The sequence below is a fragment of the Podarcis gaigeae genome, assembly GCF_964106915.1.
Source record: "Podarcis gaigeae genome assembly, chromosome: 5".
Lineage (NCBI taxonomy): Eukaryota > Metazoa > Chordata > Lepidosauria > Squamata > Lacertidae > Podarcis > Podarcis gaigeae.
This window is the reverse complement of record NC_139681.1, coordinates 54,578,047-54,603,990: the sequence shown is the minus strand read 5'-3', so window position 1 is coordinate 54,603,990 and position 25,944 is coordinate 54,578,047. Positions and strand designations below refer to the sequence as shown.

Sequence of the window (25,944 nt, the reverse complement as noted above, 5' to 3'; positions counted from 1 at the left end):
AGTTTCAAAGTAGCACCCTGCAGCAAAATGTGTCTGGAAGTAGGATAGATATCCCAGAGGCAAAAGAAGTGGAGGAGTTTTTAACAAGAACTTTTTGCTAAATACAATGCAATAACTTTGGGATCCCAATGGAGAACAACATGCCAAATGGAGCATATGCTTCTCTGGTCACATCAGGAGGCAGAGATGTTACACAAACAGCTATGGCTTGCTCACACAAGATGCCGGAGGCCTGGACCACTGCCTTGGTTCATTTAGATATAAAGTCCCCTTTGGTTGTGCTGGCAGCATCATCTTTTAATTACAGAAAATTCAAACATTTTGTTGTGCAGGCGCTCTGGCACCTAAAAGCACCATTCACTCGCCTCTGTATGGCAGTAGGCCATCTATCCCCAACTCCTCAGAGACCAGCCTCTTCAAAGCTATCAGCAGTAGAACATCAGCCCTTCCCCCCCGAGGCTCTAACCTTGACCCAGACTTCCTTCCAACTCCAAAATCCATTTGAAAATAAAAATGCTTCATTAACTTCCAGTTGCACAGAGCTCCAGAGAAGCTGCCAGCCAGCACATCCTTGCTCTATGGATAAGCTATGAGAAGTATCCATTTTTAATCATTATTTTTCCTGAGCAGTTCTACTCCTCTGCCATGGTGTGTGTGTGTGTGTGTGTGTGTGTGTGTGTGTTCTCAGCCAGATGATTTTTCCCAGATGGGCTGTTGTACTGTCATTTTGATTGGCAAGTTCTACATCAGCCTCCAGCAGATGCCCATAGGGATGAAAAGGTCTGAATTGCTGATAAATACTATGCTGGACTCCACACTATCTTGGTTGGCTTCTTCTACCTGAATACAGACATCAAAGCCCAGTCCATCAAAAGGGATTGATGTTTTAAAAGGTACTCAGTCATAGATTTACTCATGTAGCCAGCACCTGCAAATAAGACTGTGTTTTTTAAAATGAGCTTGCCTGTCCATATTAACCTAAATTAGTCACTTGTAGCATACTGATGGTCTAAGGGGCAGGGGTAGGGGGTCAATTTCTTTTTTAAAAAAGAAATTTTCCAGTTTTCAAAAGCTTTCCTGATTCTTGCTTAGAGACTATTTTTTAATAACTGAGAATGACAGACAAATGAGTATTTGCAAGTCTCTTTGTCGGGGTTTTTCATTTGCTTCTGTGGGATGCTTCTCACATAACAGCAGCCTCCATGCAATCACACGGGGAGCATTCATTGTGTGAACTAGGGATGCTTGTTTGCATCATGTCAATTGTTTCCTCAACCCCATCAGTGGCAGCCAATAACATGAACTAGGGACAAGGAATAAGTAACCTTCCACAATGCCAGGAGTGAAAAAGAACAGGGATTCCATTTGCACCTGCAGTTTGTTCTTGGGTGTAATGTGTAGCTCTACCCCTGAGATAAATATAAATCAAAATAGTTTTGTTCAATATAGTCATTTCTAAAACATTGCAAATAGTTAGCATCAATAAGTATCATGGATCCTGTAAGTATTCTGTATCCCAATGTCACAATTTCTAGCCTCGCGAAGCAGGGTCATACGAAGTCGACCCCCACCCCAAACACAATCACTCTATTGGCCTCACATTCACGTCTGCATGTCATCCTCCACGTCTCAATGGATTCATGACTTCCTTGTACTGACCTCATGTCCATTTGCTTTCCCATCCATCTCTCTGTCTCTTCCCATTTACAGAATGCTCCTCCACTCACCGCATGAAAGATGACATTCAAGGTTTGTCATTTTTATAGCACTGAACCATCTGGACCACAAACTGTCTCCCCTCCCTGAATCCCTAAGCAAATGACTTCTTTTCTTGCTTACACAATCTGGCCTTATGGTTACTTTATCTTTTTCCCAAAGACTGAATCTTCCCATGAAAATTTCTGCAATAATCCGTTAACCACAAATTGTCTGAAAGTTCACATATAAAGAAAAATTGTGTTTCAAATGGGACATTTCAGTGAAGAAGAGAACTCTAGCCAGTTCTTAATAATAACTATAGGTGAAATTCATATAATAGGTCGAAGTTAAAATCTCAGGGCACTATGTGGAATGGACTGTTACTTTTCTTCTTTTTTTATGAAGATATTGATTTCTACTGGAACTTGAAAACAATTTTCCACTGAATATTACACACATCCACACCATTTAAATAAGTATTTTCAGGAGGGGGGAGGAACCCAGCAATAATATGACAATAGGTTCCATAACAGTAGTATTTTGCAGATTTCTCTACAGAAGCTTTGAGATGAACATGTATTCATAAACCAAAGTGCCAAAGGGATAATTAAATGAGGGCAATGGCTGGGTCAAAAGGCAGTTAAACTATACGGATTGATATTAAAAAAATATAGGTTTGATCTTACCATCTAGAGTATTACTAAGAAGTACCAAATGCTCTGAAGATACATCTTATTCACTCTAAGAGTGCGGGGAATCTGATTTTAACAACTTGGAAGTAAGTTTATCCATTTAAAGTTCTGCCCTTCTGGCTTGCCAAAGGGGCTTTCCAAGCTAGCTATATTCATCGCAAGAGCTTCTGAAAGACCCAATACAATTTATAGCAGGGATATAAGCAAAGAAATCTTAGCTTGAATAATGGTATGGATTTTAATTGCTTAATTTATAGGTTAGAGTTATCAATAAAGTCAGAGGGGGAAAGTACATAGGAACAAACCATAATTTTAAAGGGACAGATGTTGTGTAGAGGATGACAACATGTCAGGTTCAATCATAGAACAGATATACCTTCCTGTGTGGGAGAAAAAGAGGGTGTCTTTCCTAAGGTGTCGCCACCCAGCCTTGTTTCTCTCCCATCTTAGTACTTGTGTTACAGTAGCTACAAGCTAGCATGGAACACTTTTGTGATCATGACAATGAATTATTCAAAAGTTCTGCATATATTGTCAGTTCAGTTCTAGCCATGTTTACCAACCAGCAAGATTCAGTCTAGTGTAGTGAAAATGTGTCAAACTAGGGTTGGGGAGGGCTCAAATTCCCACTTAGCTATGTAGTTCACTGGCTGCATTGGCTATCACAATCTCGCAGCCTAACCTATTTTACAGTGAGGTTGTGAAAACAAAATGGATGGATTCCACCCTGAATTCTTTGGAGGAAGAGCAATATTAAATACAATAATAATTTACTCAGATGTAAAGTGTTTTTGAGAGAATGGCCTACAAGGTGCATGTGATCATCAGAGGGCATGAAGGAAAATGGCTGTGGGACTTAATAAAATGAATATTGGTATAAAGAGAACTACACAAATGTACAATGCAATGCAATACAATACTGGAGACTAAATGTTATATTCATTTTTAAGAATATTTAAAGACCTTACCACAAGATCTCAAAACCCAGAAATCAAACTGATCAAATTACCCTGCCAATCTTCAAAAAGATCACCCAACACTGAAGAGGTGGCTTTCTGGGAGCTGTGTGGTATGAAATTGCTTGCCTCTTACCAGTAGAATCTGTTTGGTGTTACATTTTCCTGGAGTAGTAGCCATCTTCTTCCAAATTCCACTGAACTGTATAACTAAAAAGAAGAAGAAGAAATCAAGAAAATGCAATGTATTTTTCTTCTGCCAGTGACTTTGTTTAATTGTACATTGACAGTATGACAATAAATGTTGAACAGAGAGAAAATTACACCTCGTCAGGTTAGTTTTGTGAGCCGTCTTCTTTTATCAAGTTTCTCTCCACTTCATCAAGAGATCATACCACAGCTGAGGTTACTGTCACTCCTCAGTGACTTCTCAGTTGTGACAGCTGATAATGACAGTACTGAATACTTTGCTGTCATAGCTGAGAAAACGCAGGCAGTGAGCGCAAGGCAAACAAAGGTGGAGATTAATCTCACTGAAGTGAATCCCAAACCTGTGAACTATATTAGACACTATTTATCCAGGGAATACCCTTGCTGTTCTTGCTTCTGTTTTTGAGAATGGATTCTGGGCTATAGCAGAAAGTGAGCTCATTTAACATGTTCTCTCTTGTCACATCTGCTAAGTATGTAACCCAAAGAAAAGAAATCTCAACATACGCTTCACCTGAAATGCAGAACGCAGAAGAGGTGGTAGGCAATGCTAACAAACATATAATTACTGCACTCTAATTGATAGCGTTGCCACAATGGCAAATCTACAACTTTGTCAGCTTTATAGGTGAAAGGTCTGGAGATCCTGATCTTAGTTTGTATCTGGTAAAAGTGGCAGAAAATACAGGCTGGGAAGAAATACTTAAAACTTCTCATCATATTCATGAGAGTGCCTGGGAATAAAACATGTAAAAATATAGCAATGTTAAAACAAGCCGAATGTAGCTCTGGTTGTCTATCACAATCACCACCAAAAATAAAGCCACAAGATGGTTGGCTCCACAGAGGTGTGGAGATGATAGATTGAGATCTACTGATTAGACTTATAGATAATTTGCAATAATTTCTGATTGTCGATGGTTTAACAGTGCTTGTCTTTTGCACCTAGACCTAGTAGTGTGGTAGGAGAGCTGAAAATAATGCCAATATATTTCACATCCGACAATCTATGTGCCCCTTTGACTTCAGATAATACATGGGTTGACAAGTCTAAAAAACCTGGGACAAAGGGAATGTATTTAGCATTAACTCTGAAAATGTATATTCTGGCCAAACTAAGCCTTCTAGAGCAAAATATACATCAGGAGGCTCTCTCTCTCATATACCCTCCAATATACAGATAGCACATACAGTAGCAACAGATTCCTTCCTCTTCTTTAGAGTACTTGCTGTGGGATGGATCTGATCTCTTTCTCACACACACACACACACACACAGAGAGAGAGAGAGAGAGAGAGAGAGAGAGAGAGACAGACAGACAGACAGACAGACAGAGAGAGATCTTTTTGAGGGGAAGTGTAAGTAACATTGAGAAAGCAAAGGTTAGCAATGGACATGTTTCTAGACCTCAGCTTGGCCATAGGACTTGTCTACCAATTTCCTTGTGAGATTTTGGTAGGAGAGTTACCAACAAACATGACATTGATCACAAAATATAAATGCCACTCAAGCTAGGCATTTTTAAGCCTATAACTCACATAAATGGATTGACAATCAAACAAAATGTGGCATGTCAAATTATATCTAGTAAGTACTGAAGCATCACAAATATGGCTTGAACTAACAACCCAGGTAAATTAAATATAGTGTTCCCAGTTGGGGGGCTTTGTCAAATGTTTGCTATGTGGGAAGTGCCATTATGGATTGGGAGAGAACAGGTGGACTGGAAGTAAGAAACAGTGGTGTCAGTCAGGCTTTTGTTCCACCAAAATGGACATTGACATCTTTTTCCCTTCCCATTCCATTCTATTGCTGCTTGATAGGCAGAAGTGCTGCTTTTGTTGTTGTTGTCAGAAGCTTTTACTTAATACAACGTATTTGCTCATGTAAATCCTTCCTCCTCACACAATCTTTCCCCCCACTCAGAGCCTAAATATTGATAAATCCCCATTGCTGCATCAAACTGTATAATGTGCTTACCAGATGCTAAAAACACTTACAATTTGGTGGAAAATATTTTTTTGGCAGACAGAAACATTTTGATATCATCATCAGTTTCTTTTCATTCTTGTCCAAGGACAGAAAATGAATTTCATACCAAGCAGAAATTGAATAAAAAGTCAGGGTCATATCTCCCTGTTCCTTAGGGAATAGTCTTATTTCTTCCTTTTCTACTCTCTTTCCTATATTATGGAGAAACTTGTATTTCAGATAGACATATGGCCTGGATTCTCAGTGACTGTAAATTGTGTCCCCACTTGGCATGCGGCACACTCTGCTCTCCATGAGCACTATAGACGACTATTATTTAACATTTACTATTCATGAGCTGTACAGAATGAAGACATGATGTGTTCTCTGCTGGGAAAGTTATCGATCAAAGGACACAATCCTCCACCACATTTTATATATAATGAATTGGGGGAGGGTGTGAATAGGATCTCTATAAGATCTTGCATAGCCCCCATTCATTTCCATGGGATTTATGCATGATTTATTGGCACACTGTACTCAAAGTAAGGTGGGGAATGGGAGGTCTGAAAAAGATGTACATTTTCTGTGCCATGGATGAGTACAGAAGAAAAAAGTATAATGTACAGTCAAGTATAAATCTGATCTATATGCCTATCTGTCTATATGCAACAGGTTACATAGGTCAAGAAGCAATTATGGGTACAGAATTCCTCAAATAGGAAGGGGTAGGATGTGCTTTTTGGTTTTTAGTAAACATATAGCATTCTGGGTTGTCCTAAGTCCTATTTACATGTTACTCTCAAATAGGGCATATCCATGCTGACTTTGGGAAGGGGTTGTGCTTTTATCCCTTGTCCACACCACTGGGTCTTCTCCATGCAACAAGAATGTGTGCACACAGTTGTTTGCAGAGAAATTCACATGCACAACCACTTACTTGCATGCTGAGGTTGCACAAGTTTTCATGGAGGCCTCACATTCAAATGCATCAAGCTTTATCTGCAGACAACCACACACAACACACAGTTGTTGCAGTGAGAAAATCTGATAGTGACTTATCTGATAATAAGTCATGTCAAGTCATGTCAGACTAACCTGATCTTGTTTTTTGACAGAATTACAACCCTGGTAGATGAAGGGAACGCAGTGGATGTAGCCTACCTTGATTTCAGCAAGGCATTTGACAAGGTGCCCCATGATATTCTTGTAAAGAAGCTGGTAAAATGTGGTCTTGACTATGCTACCACTCAGTGGATTTGTAACTGGCTGACTGACCGAACCCAAAGGGTGCTCATCAATGGTTCCTCTTAATCCTGGAGAAGAGTGACTAGTGGGGTGCCACAGGGTTCTGTCTTGGGCCTGGTCTTATTCAACATCTTTATCAATGACTTGGATGATGGACTCAAGGGCATCCTGATCAAATTTGCAGATGACACCAAACTGGAAGGGGTGGCTAACACCCCAGAGGGCAGGATCACACTTCAAAACGACCTTGACAGATTAGAGAACTGGGCCAAAACAAACAAGATGAATTTTATCAGGGAGAAATGTAAAGTATTGCACTTGGGCAAAAAAAATGAGAGGCACAAATACAAATGGGTGACACCTGGCTTGAGAGCAATACATGTGAAAAGGATCTAGGAGTCTTGGTTGACCACAAACTTGACATGAGCCAACAGTGTGACACGGCAGCTAAAAAAGCCAATGCAATTCTGGACTGCATCAATAGGAGTATAGCATCTAGATCAAGGGATGTAATAGTGCCACTGTATTCTGCTCTGGTCAGACCTCACCTGGAGTACTGTGTCCAGTTCTGGGTACCACAGTTCAAGAAGGACACTGACAAACTGGAACGTGTCCAGAGGAGGACAACCAAAATGGTCAAAGGCCTGGAAACGATGCCTTATGAGGAACGGCTATGGGAGCTGGGCATGTTTAACCTGGAGAAGAGGAGGTTAAGGGGTGATATGATAGCCATGTTCAAATATATAAAAGGATGTCACATAGAGGAGGGAGAAAGGTTGTTTTCTGCTGCTCCAGACACGGACACGGAGCAATGGATCCAAACTACAAGAAAGAAGATTCCACCTAAACATTAGGAAGAACTTCCTGACAGTAAGAGCTGTTTGACAGTGGAATTTGCTGCCAAGGAGTGTGGTGGAGTCTTCTTCTTTGGAGGTCTTTAAGCAGAGGCTTGACAACCATATGTCAGGAGTGCTCTGATGGTGTTTCCTGCTTGGCAGGGGGTTGGACTCGATGGCCCTTATGGTCTCTTCCAACTCTATGATTCTATGGAGTTAAAGGCTAGAGATTCCACCTGTCTGGAATATTTCAGTTAAGTCAGTACCGTACTTAGGGCAGGACCATCCCAATGTTGTTAGACTCCAAACCCTATCGGTCCTAGCCAGCATGACCAATGCACAAAAATAATGGGAGTTGTAGTCCAGGAACATCTGGAGATTTGCACGTTCCCCACTCCTGATTCAGCGCAACTATCTAGAAGGAAGTTCATAGAAGTCAAGTTCCCCATTTCTTCCACCCTGTACAGCCCCCTGTGCCCCTGCAAAGCTTATCCAGAGGGTATTGGGGAGGTGTCTGTCTGATTCTAGATGGTTCTGTCCTCCCACAGCAATATCCCTGGGTCCCATCCCACATTTTTTAGGAAGGACTCCTGGTTATCTCTAGAGGTTTTCTGGGGCAACCAGGTGGCTAATAGTGGGGGGAGTGAAGAGGAAACATCTGCCCATGAAATTCCTTCTGTACACATATCTAAGGATCCAAGAAATATTCTGTTCTTACCTCCTCTTTCCTGACCTAATTGGCAGTTCTGCCAAACCAAACTTTGATACCTCCACAGTTGAAAGATTCATTAATGTATAAAATCAAATGAATGTAGGGGGAAATCCAAACACTTAAAATAGTACCAAGAAATTTGTCACACAGCACAGAAGCTATCAATATCTTTCCCTAGCTACCTAGGAACTTATTTATTTATTTCTCATGGAAACCACTGATAGCGATAAAACCTTCAGATATCCATCTAGAGGAGAAACAGTCATTTAAAATGTGCTAAGATTAACATCCCGGCAATTAGTTTTCCTGTGGTGTCCCTTTACAATCATCATTAAACATGTTCAGGGAAAAGTATCTTCAATCAATGCTCTTTTCTCAAATGCTTCTCTTTTCTTAAATATAGTGGCAGTTTGATTCTCCTTTCTCAATGCATCTTCATCCTAAATGCTATGTATACAAGTACAAATTAAAAAGAACTTCATCTAGCACTACTTTTGCACCCAAATGTATATGAATCTCTGACTTGGGTATCAGCCCTACCATAAGCAGCAGCAGCAGCCCCAAATACTCAAACTGCTGGGCTAGATCAGGCTATCTCATTTAACAGTCATCAGTAAGAGAACCCTAGGAAATTGACAAGCATGATATACTGGAGATAACATCCCTTGTTGTTTATCCCCATTATTCAATACTGAAAACTAAACAAGAAGACTGCATTGTAAGCTGTCATGGTTCTTATACATTGATAGATATGTCCATTGATAGATCTTTCTCCAAGGATAAGAACCAGTGTACATACTATACCTGCTGCCACATGGAAAATGCATAAAATAGCACACTCACAAGAATATTTAATCAGAAGTAAGTCCTACAGGGTTCAATGGATCCTACTCTCTATGTAGGATTTCAGCCTTAATCGCTTAGCCACAGAAGGACTGTCATCAAAACAAAACAAAAATGGTGAGCCATGCAATGGCTAGACAAGTGGTGGGACCAATTTTCTCCAGATCAACACAAACGATTTGTAGTAGCATAGAGGCAATTTTGTGGTAGTGGTGAGCCATTGAACATGACAGACATCTTATCACATGGAGCAGCTTTTCTACAGAGAAGTCATTTCCAACTTAGCATCCTCTAGATGTAATGGACCACAATTTTTTGATGGATGATTGGACCATCATATTTCCATTTACGGTACTATATAGTGGCCTTTCCCAACTCCTGATTCAGCACAACTATCTAGAAGGAAGTTCATAGAAGTCAAGTTCCCCATTTCTTCCCCCCTGTACAGCCCCCTGTGTCCCTGCAAAGCTTATCCAGAGGATATTGGGGGGTGTCTGTCTGATTCTGGGTGGTTCTGTCCTCCCACAGCAGTATCCTTGGGTACCATCCCACTTTTTAGGAGGGTCTCCTGGTTATCTGTAGAGGTTTTCTGGGGCAACCAGCTGGCAAATAGTGGGGGGAGTGAAAAGGAAATATCTGTCCATCTGTCCTAGGGCCACAATTCTTGTCAGCCCTAGTCAGCATGGAACATCTGGAGGGCAAAGGGTTGGGAAAGGCTACTGTAGAGTAAATGGAAAAAGCCACCGAGGAGCTATTACCAGGTCGGGCAGAAACTCTTAGAAAGCTTTTGAAGAGGTAGCTCTATCATGAGGCCAAATGAGGCATTTGCCTCAGGCAGCATGTGAAGAGGGTGGCAAATTTGTTGCTTTGCTTGTTTGCCTTGCTGTCCCCTTCAACCACCCAGCTAGTGCCATCTGCCTAGGTGTTGTTGGGTTTTTTAAAATTATTATTATATTTTGTTGGAAGCTGCCCAGAATGGCTGGGGAAACCCAGCCAGATGGGTGGGGTATAAATAATAAATTAATTTTAAAAAAATAAGTAGAAGTATATGGCACTCTGGAATCATTTCATGCTGTCCAGTATGACCCTCACTTGCCCATCCCTTCTTGTTAAATGCTTTGCTACTCCTAACATGGCACAATACTGGCCACATCTCTGTCTCTGGCTCTCCTTCCCCATTGCCTTACTCAGGTCTGGGGGATCCTTCAGAGCAAAGCATTATGGGTAATTTGGCCCAGAAAATTGCCTGCACTGTCAGTTTTCTCACCGTCGTTAGAAATCCTTTTTAAAAATTAGTTAAAAACTTTAAAGTTGCTAGAGTAACTTTTGACAAGTTTTGTAATAACGAATAAAGAATAGTTAGTCACTTCCTGGCCATCTTGTCCAGAATGCCTGCCCTTCCTCATAGTGCAAAAAGGGGGAGGGGGCAGATGCTGAGATATGGCCAGCACTGCTTCTGTGTCAGCGACAGCAATACAGTTAAGTGGTAAGCCAGGGAGAGAGGACAAAGAATGGGCCGAGATGCCTGGACCACATTCCAAAGGATCCACCCACCAGTTACTCAGAATGATGAAAGATAACATTCTGGGCGAGCTAGAATCAAGCTCTGCAGCAACTCCATTAAAATATATATGTTTCCTTTGTTCTATAAGTTAATGTCCTCCAGAATTAAACGACTATATTTCTGACATTTTTTATTTCAGTTTTTACTTTGGAATCTTGATAGACTGTTTGAGACTGTTAGAGCCATCAGTCTGTCTGCCGTGGTATCATCTGTTTGTGTCCCCCCCCCCCCCGTTTATTAGGAGTTGTTCTTCTATTCCCTACCTCTATCTAGTTTATTTTTTTCCATTTATTTTAATATGTGTCCCAAAACATAATGTTTAGTGAGGTGTGTTAAGAAAACGACTGATGGATGCACTCTGAGGGCACACTTTATGACCTAGTTTGTACACTATAGTTTATGGGCAAATTAAAAGAAAAATGCATTCTATCAGTTGTACCTACTGCAGAAACTCATAAATGAAGGGCAAGGCAGCAAAAGACAAGGTATACATATATTTCTCATGGTTCAGTCTCAAGAAAAACAACAACACCTCACGAAGCTCTAAGACTATGTTTGCCGACTGTAAACATAGTGACATAGAGGCAATTTCTCAGCTGGAATCATTTCCCCATCAAAGACTAGCAATGGGGAGACCATCTGGATCCAATACAACATTAATAATAAAAAAGTGATTAATTTTGCAATAACAACAGCCAGATGGTTTGAATTAGTTGCAATTTCCAGGCCGGGTGGGGTGGGGTGGGGACCTTCTTCAGACCATTCTCCCTGCTGGGCAACCTCCCAGGGGGAACTGGCCAGCTGGGATGGGGGGGGGGATTCTATTCCATTCACATTTAAAGCCAAATTTACCAAATTTGTACTTTCCATAACAATATGAGAACTGAAAAATAATAGCCATCCCTCAAAATCTGCACTTGTCTGTGATGCATATCAGGGGGAGATGCACATGAAAATAAGTCAATTACTGAAAAGAAACAATGCATTATATTAAGGGAAATTAGAATCATAGAGTTGGAAGGGGTTCTGGGGGACATTTAGTCCAATCCCCTGCAATGCTGGAATCTCAGCTAGATCATACAAGACTAATGGCCATACAGTCTCTGCTTAAAAACCTCTAATGAAGGAGAGTCCACCACCTGTCACGGGAGTCAGTTCCACTGTCAAACAACTCTTATTGTCAAAAAGTTATTCCTGGTGTTTAATCAGAATCTCCTTTTGTGTAACTTGAACCCATTGGTTTGGGTCCTCCCTCCTGGAGCAGGAGAAAACAAGCTTGCCCCATGCTCCATGTGACAGCCCTTTAGATATGTGAAGATGGCTATCATATCTCCTCTCAGTCTCCTCTTTTCCAGGCTAAACATACTCAACTCCCTCAACCTTTCCTCATAAGGCTTGGTTTCCAGACACTTTTAGCATCTTGGTTGCCCTCCTCTGCACATGTTCCAGCTTGTCAACATTCTTCTTAAATTATGGTGCCCAGAACTGGACACACTACTGCAGGTATTGTCTGACAGACATTTCTGTGCATGTATATGAAATCCAGAGCAGCTGATATCCATGTGAGCCATTTCCCATAGTCCTCAATATACTACACGCATACATGGGAACTTTCACAGCTTCACCTGAAAACCAGTGTGATGACCCCATACTGCATTTTCTGGGCATTTTCTTGCACATTAAAAATCCCAAGACAACACCCATTCATTAGCCTCACTTAGAAGATTAATTACAATGACCTACTTCTGTTTAATCTTGCTAGATTTCATGCAGTCAATTGCACATTGAGATTAATGTTATCTCCCCACAATGGCCAATGCTTTGTTTGGACTATTACATTTTAAGTTATTTATTTCTTGATGGTTTCAGCAGATTGTACTGTATAGGGTTCAGTTTATGTTGCTCTCTACAGCTAAGAAGAATAACAATGTAGCATACATACCTGTTAACAGAAACTTGGAAAACTGAGATTGAAACAGTAATGAGGGACACTTCTAATGGGCAACATTTACCCATCACATTAGCCAGTCATTAAAAGGTTCTCACTATACTTGGAGAACTACTATTTGTTATTCCTCCCCCCCCCCCCTTTTGCATACCCTTCTCTCTAACAAACACCAGTTTACATAGGTGAGCAATTCCTCTGTCAACCTTGATTTATAAATGCATCTATTTTAAAGGTGCTTATTCCCACTCGGAAGCCTGATGGATTCACAATGCCAACTTTGCCCATCATGGACAGCTATCCAAGTACACTCTGTTTGTTCTCTGTCATAAGGGATGTTCATTGCTCAAGTTATAAAGCCTTGGACAGTGTCTATCATGGAAAACTAGTTTACATTTTAAATAGCCACATAAATACAAGAGCTCAGGTGTTGAGGTAATGGATCTCTTAGAATGCAGTGAGTTCACCTGCTACACATAGGGGAAGGAAAGCAGAGAGATAATAAAATGAAGGTTTATCTTTTTAGGTGGAAGAACCCAGCTTGTCCAATGTATATCTGGACCAGGCCATAAACCAGATCGGGATGTAGAGATTGTATTCTTAGTTCAGGATGCCTGAGATCAGTGCCTTGAGCTGGACATCTAACAAACCAGTATTATTTCCCTTGAACAGGTACATCTGTCAATCATAGTGAGAGGAGCCAATGTTGCATAAGATTGTGCAAAAAATCCATTAATTTCTCTGTTTACTTGGCTTTTTAATATTACCCTATTCTCCTTGTTGAGAAATGATTTCCTAGGTTTTGTTTCTTAGAAACATAATTACATTTCTTTGCCATTTTGTCAGACATCTTGTTTATTTTTGTTATTTTAAATGACAACTTGGAAGGGAGTTAGACAAAAGTACAAACAGTTGCCTCTTCTGAGGGAATAAAGTCCATCATCTTTCAAAACAATATGTGCAGTCTGTTTCTCCTTCAAGGGCAAACTTCATCATTTTGGGGTGGTTAAAATAGAAATCACTTAACCTTAACCTCCCCTTGTGTTTCGTTTGCAGTGAGTCTGAAAACAGGTGAAATGACAAACATTCCCCTTGGTAAACGGGCAATAATAGATTAGCAATGAGCAACACAACTGGGAACTTATTTGAGCTACAATACAGCTTAGTTGACTGGAGAGAAAAAATACCTGGCCTCAAAAGGGGAGGGGAGAGAAAACCTTAATTAAAAATCCATTTAATAATACTGGACAGCAAGAATTTGAGATAATGAAATCACAGGTGCCCCAAAACTGAAGAGATAGAATGGACCTTAGAGCAAGAAAACTACAACAAAAAGAAGGGGAGAAAAACAACTGGAAAGGGATACAAAACAACAGACAGGCACACATGCAGCCGGAAGGGGTGGGTGGGGCTCCGAGAAGCGTGTGTGCAAACTTGAAAGGAAAAAAGAGAGAGAAAACAAAGGGAACCAAAAAAATAAATAATCAAAGTGGATGTTGCCTGTTGGAAAGAAGAAAGGGAACAGAATAAAAGGGAACAAATAAATCACATGGAAAGCCCTAGAACTGAACACAGGGAATGTGAAATGCCCCAGTACTAAAGGCCGGCAAAATAGCATCCAAATTAACACAAACCATGAAGAAAAGAAAAGAAAAAGAGTGGAATGAAAACACATTGATTGAAGTATTGATTTTAAATTTCTTGTTTGGAAACAGAATGGGATTGGGAAGGATGCCAATAGTGCATTGGTCTTCTAAACATCCTTGTCTCCCAGGCAGATCTCACATGGCCATGTGATAACCAAAGGTTTTATGCTTTTTTAAACATCCCTCCCCCAGTTACGGTGTTTGAACTTCCCTGGTGGAAAAATTCACAGTGGTTAAAATCTAGACCTGTCTGTCAAAATGAAAGATCTCTGCTATCTCTTCACCCACTCCCCACTGGAGCTCAGGGCACTGCCCGAGTCAGCTAGCAAAGTTCTCGTTTGCAAAGGGAAGAAAGCATTAGCCTTAGTATGAAGTAGAAACTAAGTAGGACCAGGTTAGCTGAAAAACTAAGTATGAGCCGCCTCAGGTTTAAATATCTTCAGGGAAAAACCACCGTATTTTTTGCTCTATAAGATGCACCAGACCATAAGACGCACCTAGTTTTTGGAAGAGGAAAACAAGAAAAAAATATTCTGAATCCCAGAAGCCAGGACAGCCAGCGGGATCGCTGTGCAGTGATCCTGCTGGCTGTCCTGGCTTATGGGATAGCTGCACAGCCTCTCCCGGGCAAGGGGAGCCTTCATCCGCTGCCCGGGAGAGGCTGCACGTGGCTAAGTCTTCCCCAAGAGCCGCGCTCCCTCCCTTTAAAGAGAGTGCAGAAGGGCAGCCCTTCTCAGGAAAAAGCCCCAAGAGCCGCACACACGCTCCATGCGGCTCTTTAAAGGGAGCGCTGAGCAGAGCCTTCCGCCTGCATTCGCTCCATAAGACGCACACACATTTCCCCTGCCTTTTTAGAAAAAATACGGTACTTTCTCTGTCTCATCAATATGTGAGGCACATCTGACAGAAGCTCAAAAGAGAGCTTTCTTGGTGGCTGTTCCCAGGCTCTGGGACATCTTATCAAGGGAGGCCCAGCAAACTTCATCTCTGGTGCCTCCTGCCAACAGGCAGCAACATTTTTATATAGGCAAGCCTTTGGCTCATAAACTGATTTGGAAGTGTGCTGAAATTGGTTTATAAAAACAAAATTATTTTTTGTGATACTTTACTTAACCCAACAACTTATTTTTATTAGTTATTAAATGTGTTTTATTATATTGTTGCTAGCTGCATTGAGCACAATTTCAAAGAAAGACGGAAAAATCAACCATGGTGGTTGGTTCCATGTATAAATACCAAGGATAAGCACAGAGGTGACAATAAAAAAGCAATGCTGAACTATAATGTACTACCATTGAATTTAGGCTACTGTCAATATCTTGGATTACTGCTGCCACTATGCAGTCTTTGGAGTAAGTCGTTGGAAGCCCTGGCTTCTAGATTGGTTGTGATGCCTTCCCAACCCCTTGCACAACATGCGCAGAGGGGATCAGGCCCTACTTTGTAAATTGCAATACAAACTAACTTAATCTTGCCCCTCCTGGTCTAAACCAGCACCTCCTGGATGTTCTGTAACCTTGGGTTGCACCAATGGTGACAGTGACCATCTGCTAACAGAGATTTCAGTCCATTTCCAGTAATGTGTCCATTTTGCATGTGTTCAATCATAATTCCACTCTGTTTCTTCATTAACTTGTGATTTAAATAAAAGAATTATGAGTACAAATGTTAATATTTATTTTGTCACAAAACGCACATGTAAATAATATTTTATCTATATGTAGCTTCTCCTAAAATATGCATTTTTGTTGTATTGGATTGTATTTTTAATGCATTGTATCTGATCTGTGCATTAGTCTAGGATGTGTAAATTAGGCCAGTGCATTTGTGAACCAAACTAAATTCTCCTCTGTTCTTATGATCGGTTATTTTATAATTTGAGATTAAATACCACAATTTCACATACTTAGTACCTCAAATGTTAACCCCAGTCGCCATAAATATCTGCAAGACTATGCACAATGCTTCAGAATTCAACCTGTGGAAATGGGCAAGAGGCCTGTGGCAAGAAACATTTCCTTAAATGACTTTCAACCCGTGCCTGTGGGAAGTACCATGTCACTGACCAAAAACAACAACACCCCCTGTAGATACTAACCTTCTGATCCTGACTATAGGCCAGAATCCAATCCTCCTGTTTGGGATGGAAGAGCATGCTGTGGATGTAGAAGTTCAGACGGTATTTTTGATAGGTGGCGCCTTCATCAGAACTGATCAACAGGCTGCTCTCAATCTCAGGGTCAGTAAGCAACATAATCTGTAAGGATCAAGCAGAGGAATACTGGAGTTTAGGATGAGGATGGTCGAAGAAATAGCTAAAACCTCTAAAGCTCTAGGGATTCTTTTTTTCTTCTTGAAAGAGTATTCGTTTTAGTGAGCACCATGGCTGTGCAAAGCAACACAAGCAAAGCAAACAAGTTGATACAAAACAAAGGTGACCTTCTCAAAGGCAAAGGGATTTTGTAACTAAACATCCTACTTATCAGAACTTCTCCAAATACTTTTGTAATCCGGTCTACTCTAAGTTCTTCACTGCGTTCAGCATTGCTACAGCTTATTGTAATTTTGGTAGTGAATGGGATAGGACAGGTGTGCCCTATAACTGCATTTTGAGCAGGAGCTCAACAGTTTTGCATTACAGAAAACTCAGTTTTTGTTTGGTTTCTACCGAACCCCCCTATTCTTTCCAAAAGTGGCATCGACTGAGTAAAATACTATGCCACTGAAAAAATGAAACTTTGAGGTCACTAATGTAGTGTTACTAATTTAGAGACTGAGCACTGTCAACTGGAAAAGCAAAGGTTAACTTCTCTTCCTCTGAGATTTCACTCATTCATTAACAAATGAGCAGCACAAGAAAGAGAGGGCTGTCATCGTGATGCCAAACACATTGCTCAAAACTCCATATAGAGGGTAAAAGTGAGAGCTGAGAAGTGTCTTAAAGTGGTAAATAAATAATTTTAAATATATATGTATATAGCAGAAACTGGAAACCCTGAATACAGACATCAATGTTTTGGGGGCGATTTCATGGTAGTCCTACATACACTATCAATATGGATAGCTGCTTGCATTTCCAGAGTGATTCGTAGTAATATAGGCTACTGTGTCACTATCAACTACTTGACATGCCTACTGTCTTTCTCTACAACAAAACCGGTTACATTCTCAAATGCAGGAACTTTTCCACAGATCTGGACATCATTCTAAAACACCCGAGTCAACTTGCTAAGTGAAAAGTATTTCACTCTCAGCACTTGAAACCCTGGAACACAAACAAAAGTTTATCCTCCTTCACTGTGGAAGACTGCCATTGTATTGTTTCTCGCCCTTCCCCTGGCCAAGTGTTATTAAAGTTTCCCAAATCTCACTCCTCACTCACAGAAATAAGACAGGATTCAGATTGGATCAAATGAATCACATCAATTACAAAGCTGTAACTGGTCATTTTAAAATGGAGAGACTGGTTAGATCTGCAGGACTGAGAGTCGGTATATAGAGGGCACTGGATTCTCACTCTTCTATGCAATGTCTCTCCAGAGCTGTGTATACATCAGGGTGCAAATGCGCACAGTTTGCACATATCTGACCCATCTAATTTTATGCTGGATTTCTCCTCCTCACATTATCTGCAAATCAGGAAGATCCAAATTCAACAGTGCAAAAGCGCAGGCAGCTGCTTGGATGGAGGAGACCATGTGGATGATGTGAAAAAGTATGCACAGATGGGATATATAAAATCTACATTAAACTGCTGCGTACACCCCACGTCCTTTCTGTCTTTCATCCATGTTCCTCTTCTATTTTCCTCTCTATTTTGAAACTGTGGTCATGTCAGCCCATCTCATCACTTAATTCTGCTTTCAGGAATCCGGATAAACAAATGATAAGTATTTTAATCCGACCAGTGTCATTTCATATAGCTAACAATACAAAGACATGGAGCAGAATCCACAGAGGTGAGATGCATACATGGGGCAGAAATGCACACGCAACCAGAACTGCAGCACTTCTTTCTGGCAAAGTGGCAACTGCCTTTCCAAATGAACAACAGATTGTCTCTTTGGCAGTGGGAGCTACTATGGCACCAACATAAAGCCTTGGCTATGCATGCTCTCTGCTCTCCTGCATGCAGATATCAGTTCTTTGGATTTTGGCCACAGTTCATTGTGCCAGTGTACGTGCCTGCAAATATACAATGCACTGAAACAACGCTACATATCTGGCTTCTCTAGGCAGAAACAGTATGAATGGTGCACACAAAACTCCCTCAGCAAGTGCACCCATTGGCACAGATATTAAATAGGCATATATCAGCATGACTTCTTGTTGGATGATATATCAGCAGTGCCAATATTCAAAAAATGAACAGACAGATGGTTGAGTAATTCCATTACCTAAAACAAAATTAAAACTGATGCATATTAGCTGTTCGCTCAGCCCACCCAACTAAGTAATTAGCATATTTGTCTGCCTATTTTACACTTCTTTTGTATAGGTATGCATGCATGGATATATGCATGTCCATGCAAAAGCAGGCACACATGTACAGGTATAAGTGTTATGAATATATTTATTGAGTGATGTGAATTTTCTATATTTAGTCTTCCTTTTATATTATCTGATAGTGTCTCCATTCAGAAGTTGTGGGCTGGAAATTCTGTAGCAGGGGGCAAAAGCAAAATGTTCCAGATATCTAATCTAAACTGAAAGCCACCCACTATAGCAGTCAGAATGCTCATAGTATGGACATCTGTGAGACCTGGCGAAATCAGCTGAGGTATATAGTTCATTACATCATCATTACAGATCGTGGCAGAAACTTGCAGTCAAGTAAAAGCCACTGAGTCCTGTTAAGTCCCCTGACAGTTAAGTCCAGTCACAGATGACTCGGGTTGCAGCGCTCATCTTGCTTTACAGGCTGAGGGAGCCGGTGTTTGTCCGCTTCCGCAGACAGTTTTTCCAGGTCATGTGGCCAGCATGACTAAGCCACTTCTGGCGAACCAGAGTAGGGCACGGAAACGCCATTTACCTTCCCGCCGGAGCGGTACCTATTTATTTACTTGCATTTTGACATGCTTTCAAACTGCTAGGTTGGCAGGAGCTTGGACCGAGCAATGGGAACTCACCCCGTCATGACCGACAAGCCCAAGGCTCAGTGGTTTACACCACAGCGCCACCCGTGTCCTGTGATAACATAATGACTAACAAATAAGGATGGCATAAACTTTTCTGGACTCATATCTGCTTCATCAAATGCATGAAGTGGTGTGCAAAGTTTGATGGTTATGCACATGGTTGTGAAGGGAAAATAGTTGCCAGTGGTGGGTTCAGAGGAAAGTGAAGTGTAAAAGCTGAGGACCGTACTGGTTACATTCAAGTTTTACTATATACAAAGTCATATCTCAGCCATTGAGGATGCTTCAGGTACCCTTATTTATTTGTGACAATCCTCCTACTGTTTGTAGTAGACAAGAACATGGGGGTGGGTGAGAGAATAACCATGCACATCCCTTGTCAGAAAGAATGCTTAAGATAGAGCCCATAAAAAATGGAATTTGGTCAGATTTAGGACTCATCCAGACTTTTGTGTTGTGTTTCTAGGCACAAGTCTGTGTCCAAGCAGGGGTTTTTCTATCCTGTGCTTTCCCTGGGGAGAAATTCCATGTTTTACTATTGAATTGGAGCAAAGAACATTTGGGTTTCTTTGGGGTTTTTTTTAAAATACAAAAGTTAATATTTTGAACTTGCATCTCCTGACTTATGAGAATCATCCCCTTCTAAAGGAGGCACTAAAAGGAAGTCTGCATGAGCCTTAAATTGACCAGACTTCAGAAATCTAGTAAAGAGGGGTCAAACATGGCAAAACTTCCTGTAAGTAAAAGAGAAATAGAGAACAGGAAAGGTTGGGAGGGTGTTTTATTTATTTATAAGATTTCTTAGTGGCACTTTGCCATAAGGTCCCTGGGTCAGTTATGCTATTATATACAGTCATTAAAAACAGATAAAATTGTTAAAATTATAAAACAAGTAAAACTGTTCAAAATGGTCCTACCAAGCACAAGATCATAGCTGTCACATTCCAAGGTAAAGAAATGCATCTTCAATATATAACAAAGCTGTACTAAGAGGATGCTAGATGCACCTCTGGGGGAAGAGGTGTTTAAGTGTTGTTGACAGAGAAAGGCCTCTCTTTCTTCAGATATATTTGCATAAATTTATGCTCAATCCATTGATTAACAAGTCATATGATTAGTTAACTAATATATTTAATAGCCCTGCCACAAATTCAGGGGAAGGGGCTGACTACATGGACTATATTCCTTTTCTGATTCAATCATATGCAGTCCTGTGTGCAGGAAGGCTGAAAATACTGAAAGACTATGGTAAAAACAGTGTTTTTTTCTGGGGGGGTGCAGGGGTACACATACCCCTAAAAAATTGTGAATCTAAGTTTGGTCTCATTGAGGGGCAGTATTTCAAAATCAGTAGGAAAATGAGAGTACCCCTAAATGTTTTTTTTTTTAAAAGAAAAAAAGCACTGAACAAAAAGCACTGAACAAAAACAAACAGAAACAAAAAGGGGTAAATAGTTTACTTGAACAATGCAAATTACTCTATCAGACATTTTGCTCTGGCTTTTTTCACATTTGCTGGATACTGGCTGAGAAAGTAATTTCTGAATAATATGCTGCTCAGCTAATTGATAGTAAGCACTTCCCAAAGAGAGTATAAAGCAACATGAGTGACATCTGTCACTTTGTTAATGATCTAGTTTTATGTGCAGTCATGCTGTAATAGATGAAGCAAATGATGGAAAGTTTGGGGTTTTTTCCCCTTTGTTATTATGTTTGGAAATTCTCTTTATTGTGATAATTTGTGGCTATAATTCTATGCATGCTTGAGTTGCAAACCAATGGGTACTTTCCTCAGAATTACTGTACCTGAACATAGATAAATATATTCAACTGTGAGTATATGCTATATTTTTGTGCTTTCCATCTCCTCATCTAAGTTTGCACAGGATAGCAGCTCAAAAACTGGGCTTGCATGTACAGCATGGAAGTCTCCAGTTAAAGAGGCATTTCAAAAGGAACATCTGTTCAAAAGGAACAGACCAAACAGGAAGGGAGGAGTACGTAGCAGCATTATACAGGTATATAAAAGGTGTGTGCACTTGCGAAAAGATCCGTGACTCAGAGTATGGAAGGCACATTGAGAGTATGGGTAAAATTGGTGGGAGAGGAAAACAGTGACCTTGCTGTGGGTGTCTGCTATAGACCTCCAAGCCAGACTGAAGACTTGAATGATGCCTTCCTACAGCAGATTACCAAACATTGAAAAAAGAGATATCTAGTAGTCATGGGAGACTTCAACTACCTCCAGGGCCTGATGAGCTGTGCCTAAAAGTACTAAAGAACTTTGTGGATGTTTGACAAAGGAAGTCTCACTGAAATAAATAAGGCTAAGGTTGGGGGTGGATGCAGAGCAGTGTTTCCCAAACTTGGGTCGCCAGTAGTTTTTGGACTACATTTCCCATCATCCCTGACCACTGGTCTTGCAGCTAGGGATGATGGGAGTTGTAGTCCCAAAACAGCTAGAAACACTGATATAGTGGAATCTAATAGAGCTTGCATATGTGCTTTTCCTTTACAGAATTAGTGCATTCTTTTCTGAGTTCTGGGACCCTTTCCCATTGCTTCACGATGGAAAGCATTTGGGGCACAGCTATGGTGAAAAGAAAAACCATGGGACATATTACAGGTGCATAACTAGGTGGAATGGGATCTTTTTAAGAACAAGGGCATTTGAGAAGAATATTATGAGAGAACATGTTATAATGAGCCATATAAGTCTATGAACTAGTCTCCTAGAGGATGTGGATATACGATTCGGTGTTTATGAGGCTTAATAAAAATAAATGGAGTAGAAATTCCTGCAGCTACGGATCTCCCTGTCTGTGTAAATCCCTCATTCCCCATGGGTTAAAACCTACTCAGCAGCTGTCTTGCCATCAGTTCACCCATCCTCACAATGTTCTACAGATAATGAACTCTGTGTCACCCTGGGCAAATCTCTTGTTAATAATGTTGGCACCATCCGTGCATACTCCAGCCAGGTCCAGCCATTTTTATGTTCACTTTGTAATGTAGTAAGTGATGCATCCAGACCTTGCTGCAAGGAAGGCTGCACTGGTACAAGGAGTGCTTAACCTCTTAGTAACTAGAGGAAGATGCCAAAGACTGTCCACAGAACATTGGAAATAGCAGGAGGGCAAAGGAAAGGGGTTCTTATTCTGGGAAGCTGCCAAGCCCTGCCAATTTCCTTCTTTTTTTCTTCAGATGATAAATCCAGCAAAACTGAACTGGCATGGGGGGGGGGGAGAGGGAAAGGAAGCAGGATCATGGCAGGCCCCACCACATTTCACATACATTCAGAATATACCACATGAGCATGAAACAAGAAGGATTCCTACAGGCTTGATGTGCCTACAGTTTGTATGCATCTACAGTCTGACCCAACAGGGCCAGAACTGTGACCCAACAAAGAGTCATGCCTTCAGTGCAGCTGGTCCAACTCTATCAATTTCACTCATGGCCAGTGATTCAGCCCAGGTGGGCTTCTGCAGCTCTCATGGCTTTCTGACGTTGTTCATCACTTCCAGTTTCTGAGAGGGGATGGGGAAGGGTGCATGGAGCTCAGTACAATGCAGGTGCAGAGTTGGCAGTGATGGAGCGGTGCTGCCATTGCGCCCACACTAAGCTCAGCTCCCTGCTGCCTTGCTCCTTTACTTTTCAGCAACCAACAGAGATGTGCAGCATTGGGAAGCCAAGAGAGCAGTGCAGTCAGGGGCGTCTTACCCATAGGGGCTAGTGGCACAGGGCGCCAAGTTCTGGAGGGCGCTAGGGAAGAGGCGGAGGCTGGACACAGCACCTCCCTGCATTAGCTCGCCACCCTCGCCCGCTTCCACCATGCCAAGCCGAAACAGTGCCATGCCTGGAGCCTCCACCTGACGTGGCCACCATGGCACGAAGTGGCCAGCTGAGCCAGGAGCTGCCGCGTCCAGCCTCTGCCTCTTCCCTGCCAGAGGAGCTGCCCTCCAGCTGCTGCCCGCCTCCTCCAGCCCCGCAAAGCTGGGCAAATCGCCGGCAGTGCCGTCCTCTCTTAAAAAGGTTGGCAACTCTGGAAAATGGGGGGGGGGCAGGGCACCGGAGGGATCTTTGCACCATGGTACTGGATATGCTTAAGATGGCCCTGAGTTCAGTCCTATGCATGCTATCCTATCAGCTGCTATTCCCATTAGAAATTAGGCAGGCACAATCCCTATGAAATTTCAGACACCAGATTAAACCACTTTTATTTCAGGAGGCTTTTGTACTATGAATGTTTTTTCTAATGTTCCTATTTTCTGACGCTTTAATCTGTGTTTTCCATTTTGTGTGTTTGTTCATATATTTGCAGCATTTATATCCCACTGTTTATTCCAAAGAGATCAAGGTGGTGTGTGTGATTTTTTTTCCTCCTCCTCATTTAATCCCCACAGTAGTCCTGTGGGCTAGGCCAGGCTGAGAGGCAGTGACTGTCCCAGTCAATGAATGAATCTTTATTTGCGTTGGCCATCAGCCATAGCAATAAAACAACAATATGATATACAAAGAATAGAAAGAAAAAGTCAATTATATAAAATACATTTTAGGGTTTTGAATCAATCATCAAATAGTGGATCTTATTCTGATTGCCCCAGCTGAAAACCTTGCAAGCTTTGCTGTCACCAACTGTCCCAGTGAGTTTCATGGCCAAATGAATATTTGAACCTTAGCCTGCCAGGTTCTAGTCCAATGCTCTATTTTTATTTACAGTATTTATTAAACGTTCTTCATTGAATATTTTCCATCCCAGAGCAGGGAACAAAGTAATAAAGAGAGAGAAACAGCAGGCAAAAACCACAAAATCATAATAAATGGGTCCAATAAACAACAATTTAACAATTCTGCTGTAAGGTAGAAAAAAGAGCAAACAACAATAACAAAAAATAAAAATTCTGATTTTACCAAATACCTAGGTAAAAGCAAGCACAAGACATTCAAACAGATTGAAACAGATTAAACAACCAACCATCTGAACAGCTCACATCCTATTTTCCACTTATGGCATTCCACTCCCTCTCCCTCTGTCTTTCACTCAACTAGGGCCTCACTCTGTGCCTACAAACTCTCACTCTTTGACTTCTGAGTAACTTAGCACCTTTTGCCCTCTCTCCAACACATCCAGATTCTCACTCTAAGTGGCATGAACTGTTGCGCTGAAGCAGCTACTGCAAAAAAGGGGGATTAAACTAATAGGGGGTGGCAATAAGCCACAGCTCTCCCTTCCGTTCTTGATAATAATAATCATAATAATTTATTATTTATACCCCGCCCATCTGGCTGGGTTTCCCCAGCCACTCTGGGCAGCTTCCAACAAAACACTAAATACAATAACCTATTAAACATTAAAAGCTTTCCTAAACATGGATGTAACTCACAGGCCTCAAGGTCAGAAAGGCTGCCAGGTAAAGACATGCAGATGGATGGATGCTGAACACTATACCACTCTTGCATGTTTCCTTTTTCTGTAAGATACTTTGAGACATACAGAGAAAAGCGGAGTAATAAATTCCTTAAATAAGTAAATACTTAATGAACATAGAGCAGCCTGGGACCTATTGCCACACTCCTGCTCCCCTCCCACATACATTTTAGTATTCCTAGATTTGTCTTAAAACGGACTCTGAATAATTCGTAAAACAAACAAACAAAAACAAAACTAGCCTTTGGCGTTTATTATTTTATTTAAAAGTATTTCTAAAGCACTTACTATATTTAGTATCTCTAAGCTCTGTACAAAAACACAAACATAAGAACAGTTAAAATAGTAACATAAAAACAGAGAATAAAAAGAAAGAAACTTTGTAATAACAGGGTCCAGTCTTATTGGACAGGAAAAAATATATTCCTTATTTTATGTATGCTACCTGAATTTGCATTAAGTTCTCCACCGGGATGCCAGCCATGGCCAGTCTAATTGTAAGATTGTATCTTCCTGCTTTACTTTTACTTAACACCATGAATGATAATAACAAAGTGCAATGAAACAGTCTCAAAGAAAAATTGAGTAAGCCATAGCCGGGTACTATTTCTTTCCATGCTTGATAAATAGTGGGTAAGTAGAATTATACTTCCTCTGGATTTATGGCCAAATCAGCACTGGTAGATTATGATGGCTTTTCTGCCTCTTAAATACAAAGAACACAGTCCTTTATTAAATAGGGAAGTTTAGAGGGTTTTTTAATCTCTTGACTGTCCCAGCAGAGAGAATTAGTGGGCTACGTAGAAAGAGATTTAAATGAACTCCTTTCTTTATGGGAGATCAAGCGATGCAGGATACGTTAAATCCACTTTTTCCTGGGTTAGGGGAGTACATAATAAGTCTCCTGCTCGACATAAAGTGGTTTTTATTATTGTTGTTGTTTTTAATATATGTCTATTGTGGCATAAATGGAATTGTTAGTTTGTTTAACCCAGGCTGTGACAATGGCCATGTTACAGAAAACCAATTTGTCATTTCTGGATGATAATAATAA

At 40.9% G+C, this 25,944-nt stretch overlaps 1 protein-coding gene and 1 long non-coding RNA gene across 9 annotated transcripts in view; one reads left to right on the top strand and one right to left on the bottom strand.

The window, feature by feature from the left end:
* The window catches only part of SORCS1 (sortilin related VPS10 domain containing receptor 1), a 435,672-nt gene that overhangs the window by 173,243 nt on the left and 236,485 nt on the right, over window positions 1-25,944 (bottom strand). For all 8 annotated transcript variants that reach the window (XM_083741539.1, XM_083741538.1, XM_083741541.1 and 5 more), the window contains exons 4-5: window positions 16,420-16,578; window positions 3,483-3,556 (exon numbers count right to left, since the gene is read on the bottom strand). In XM_083741539.1, coding sequence (XP_083597665.1) covers window positions 3,483-3,556; window positions 16,420-16,578 — 233 coding nt within the window. The remainder of the gene's footprint in view (window positions 1-3,482; window positions 3,557-16,419; window positions 16,579-25,944) is intronic.
* LOC310845873 overlaps window positions 1-25,944 on the top strand; it is a 74,170-nt gene that overhangs the window by 44,087 nt on the left and 4,139 nt on the right. The window lies entirely within an intron of this gene.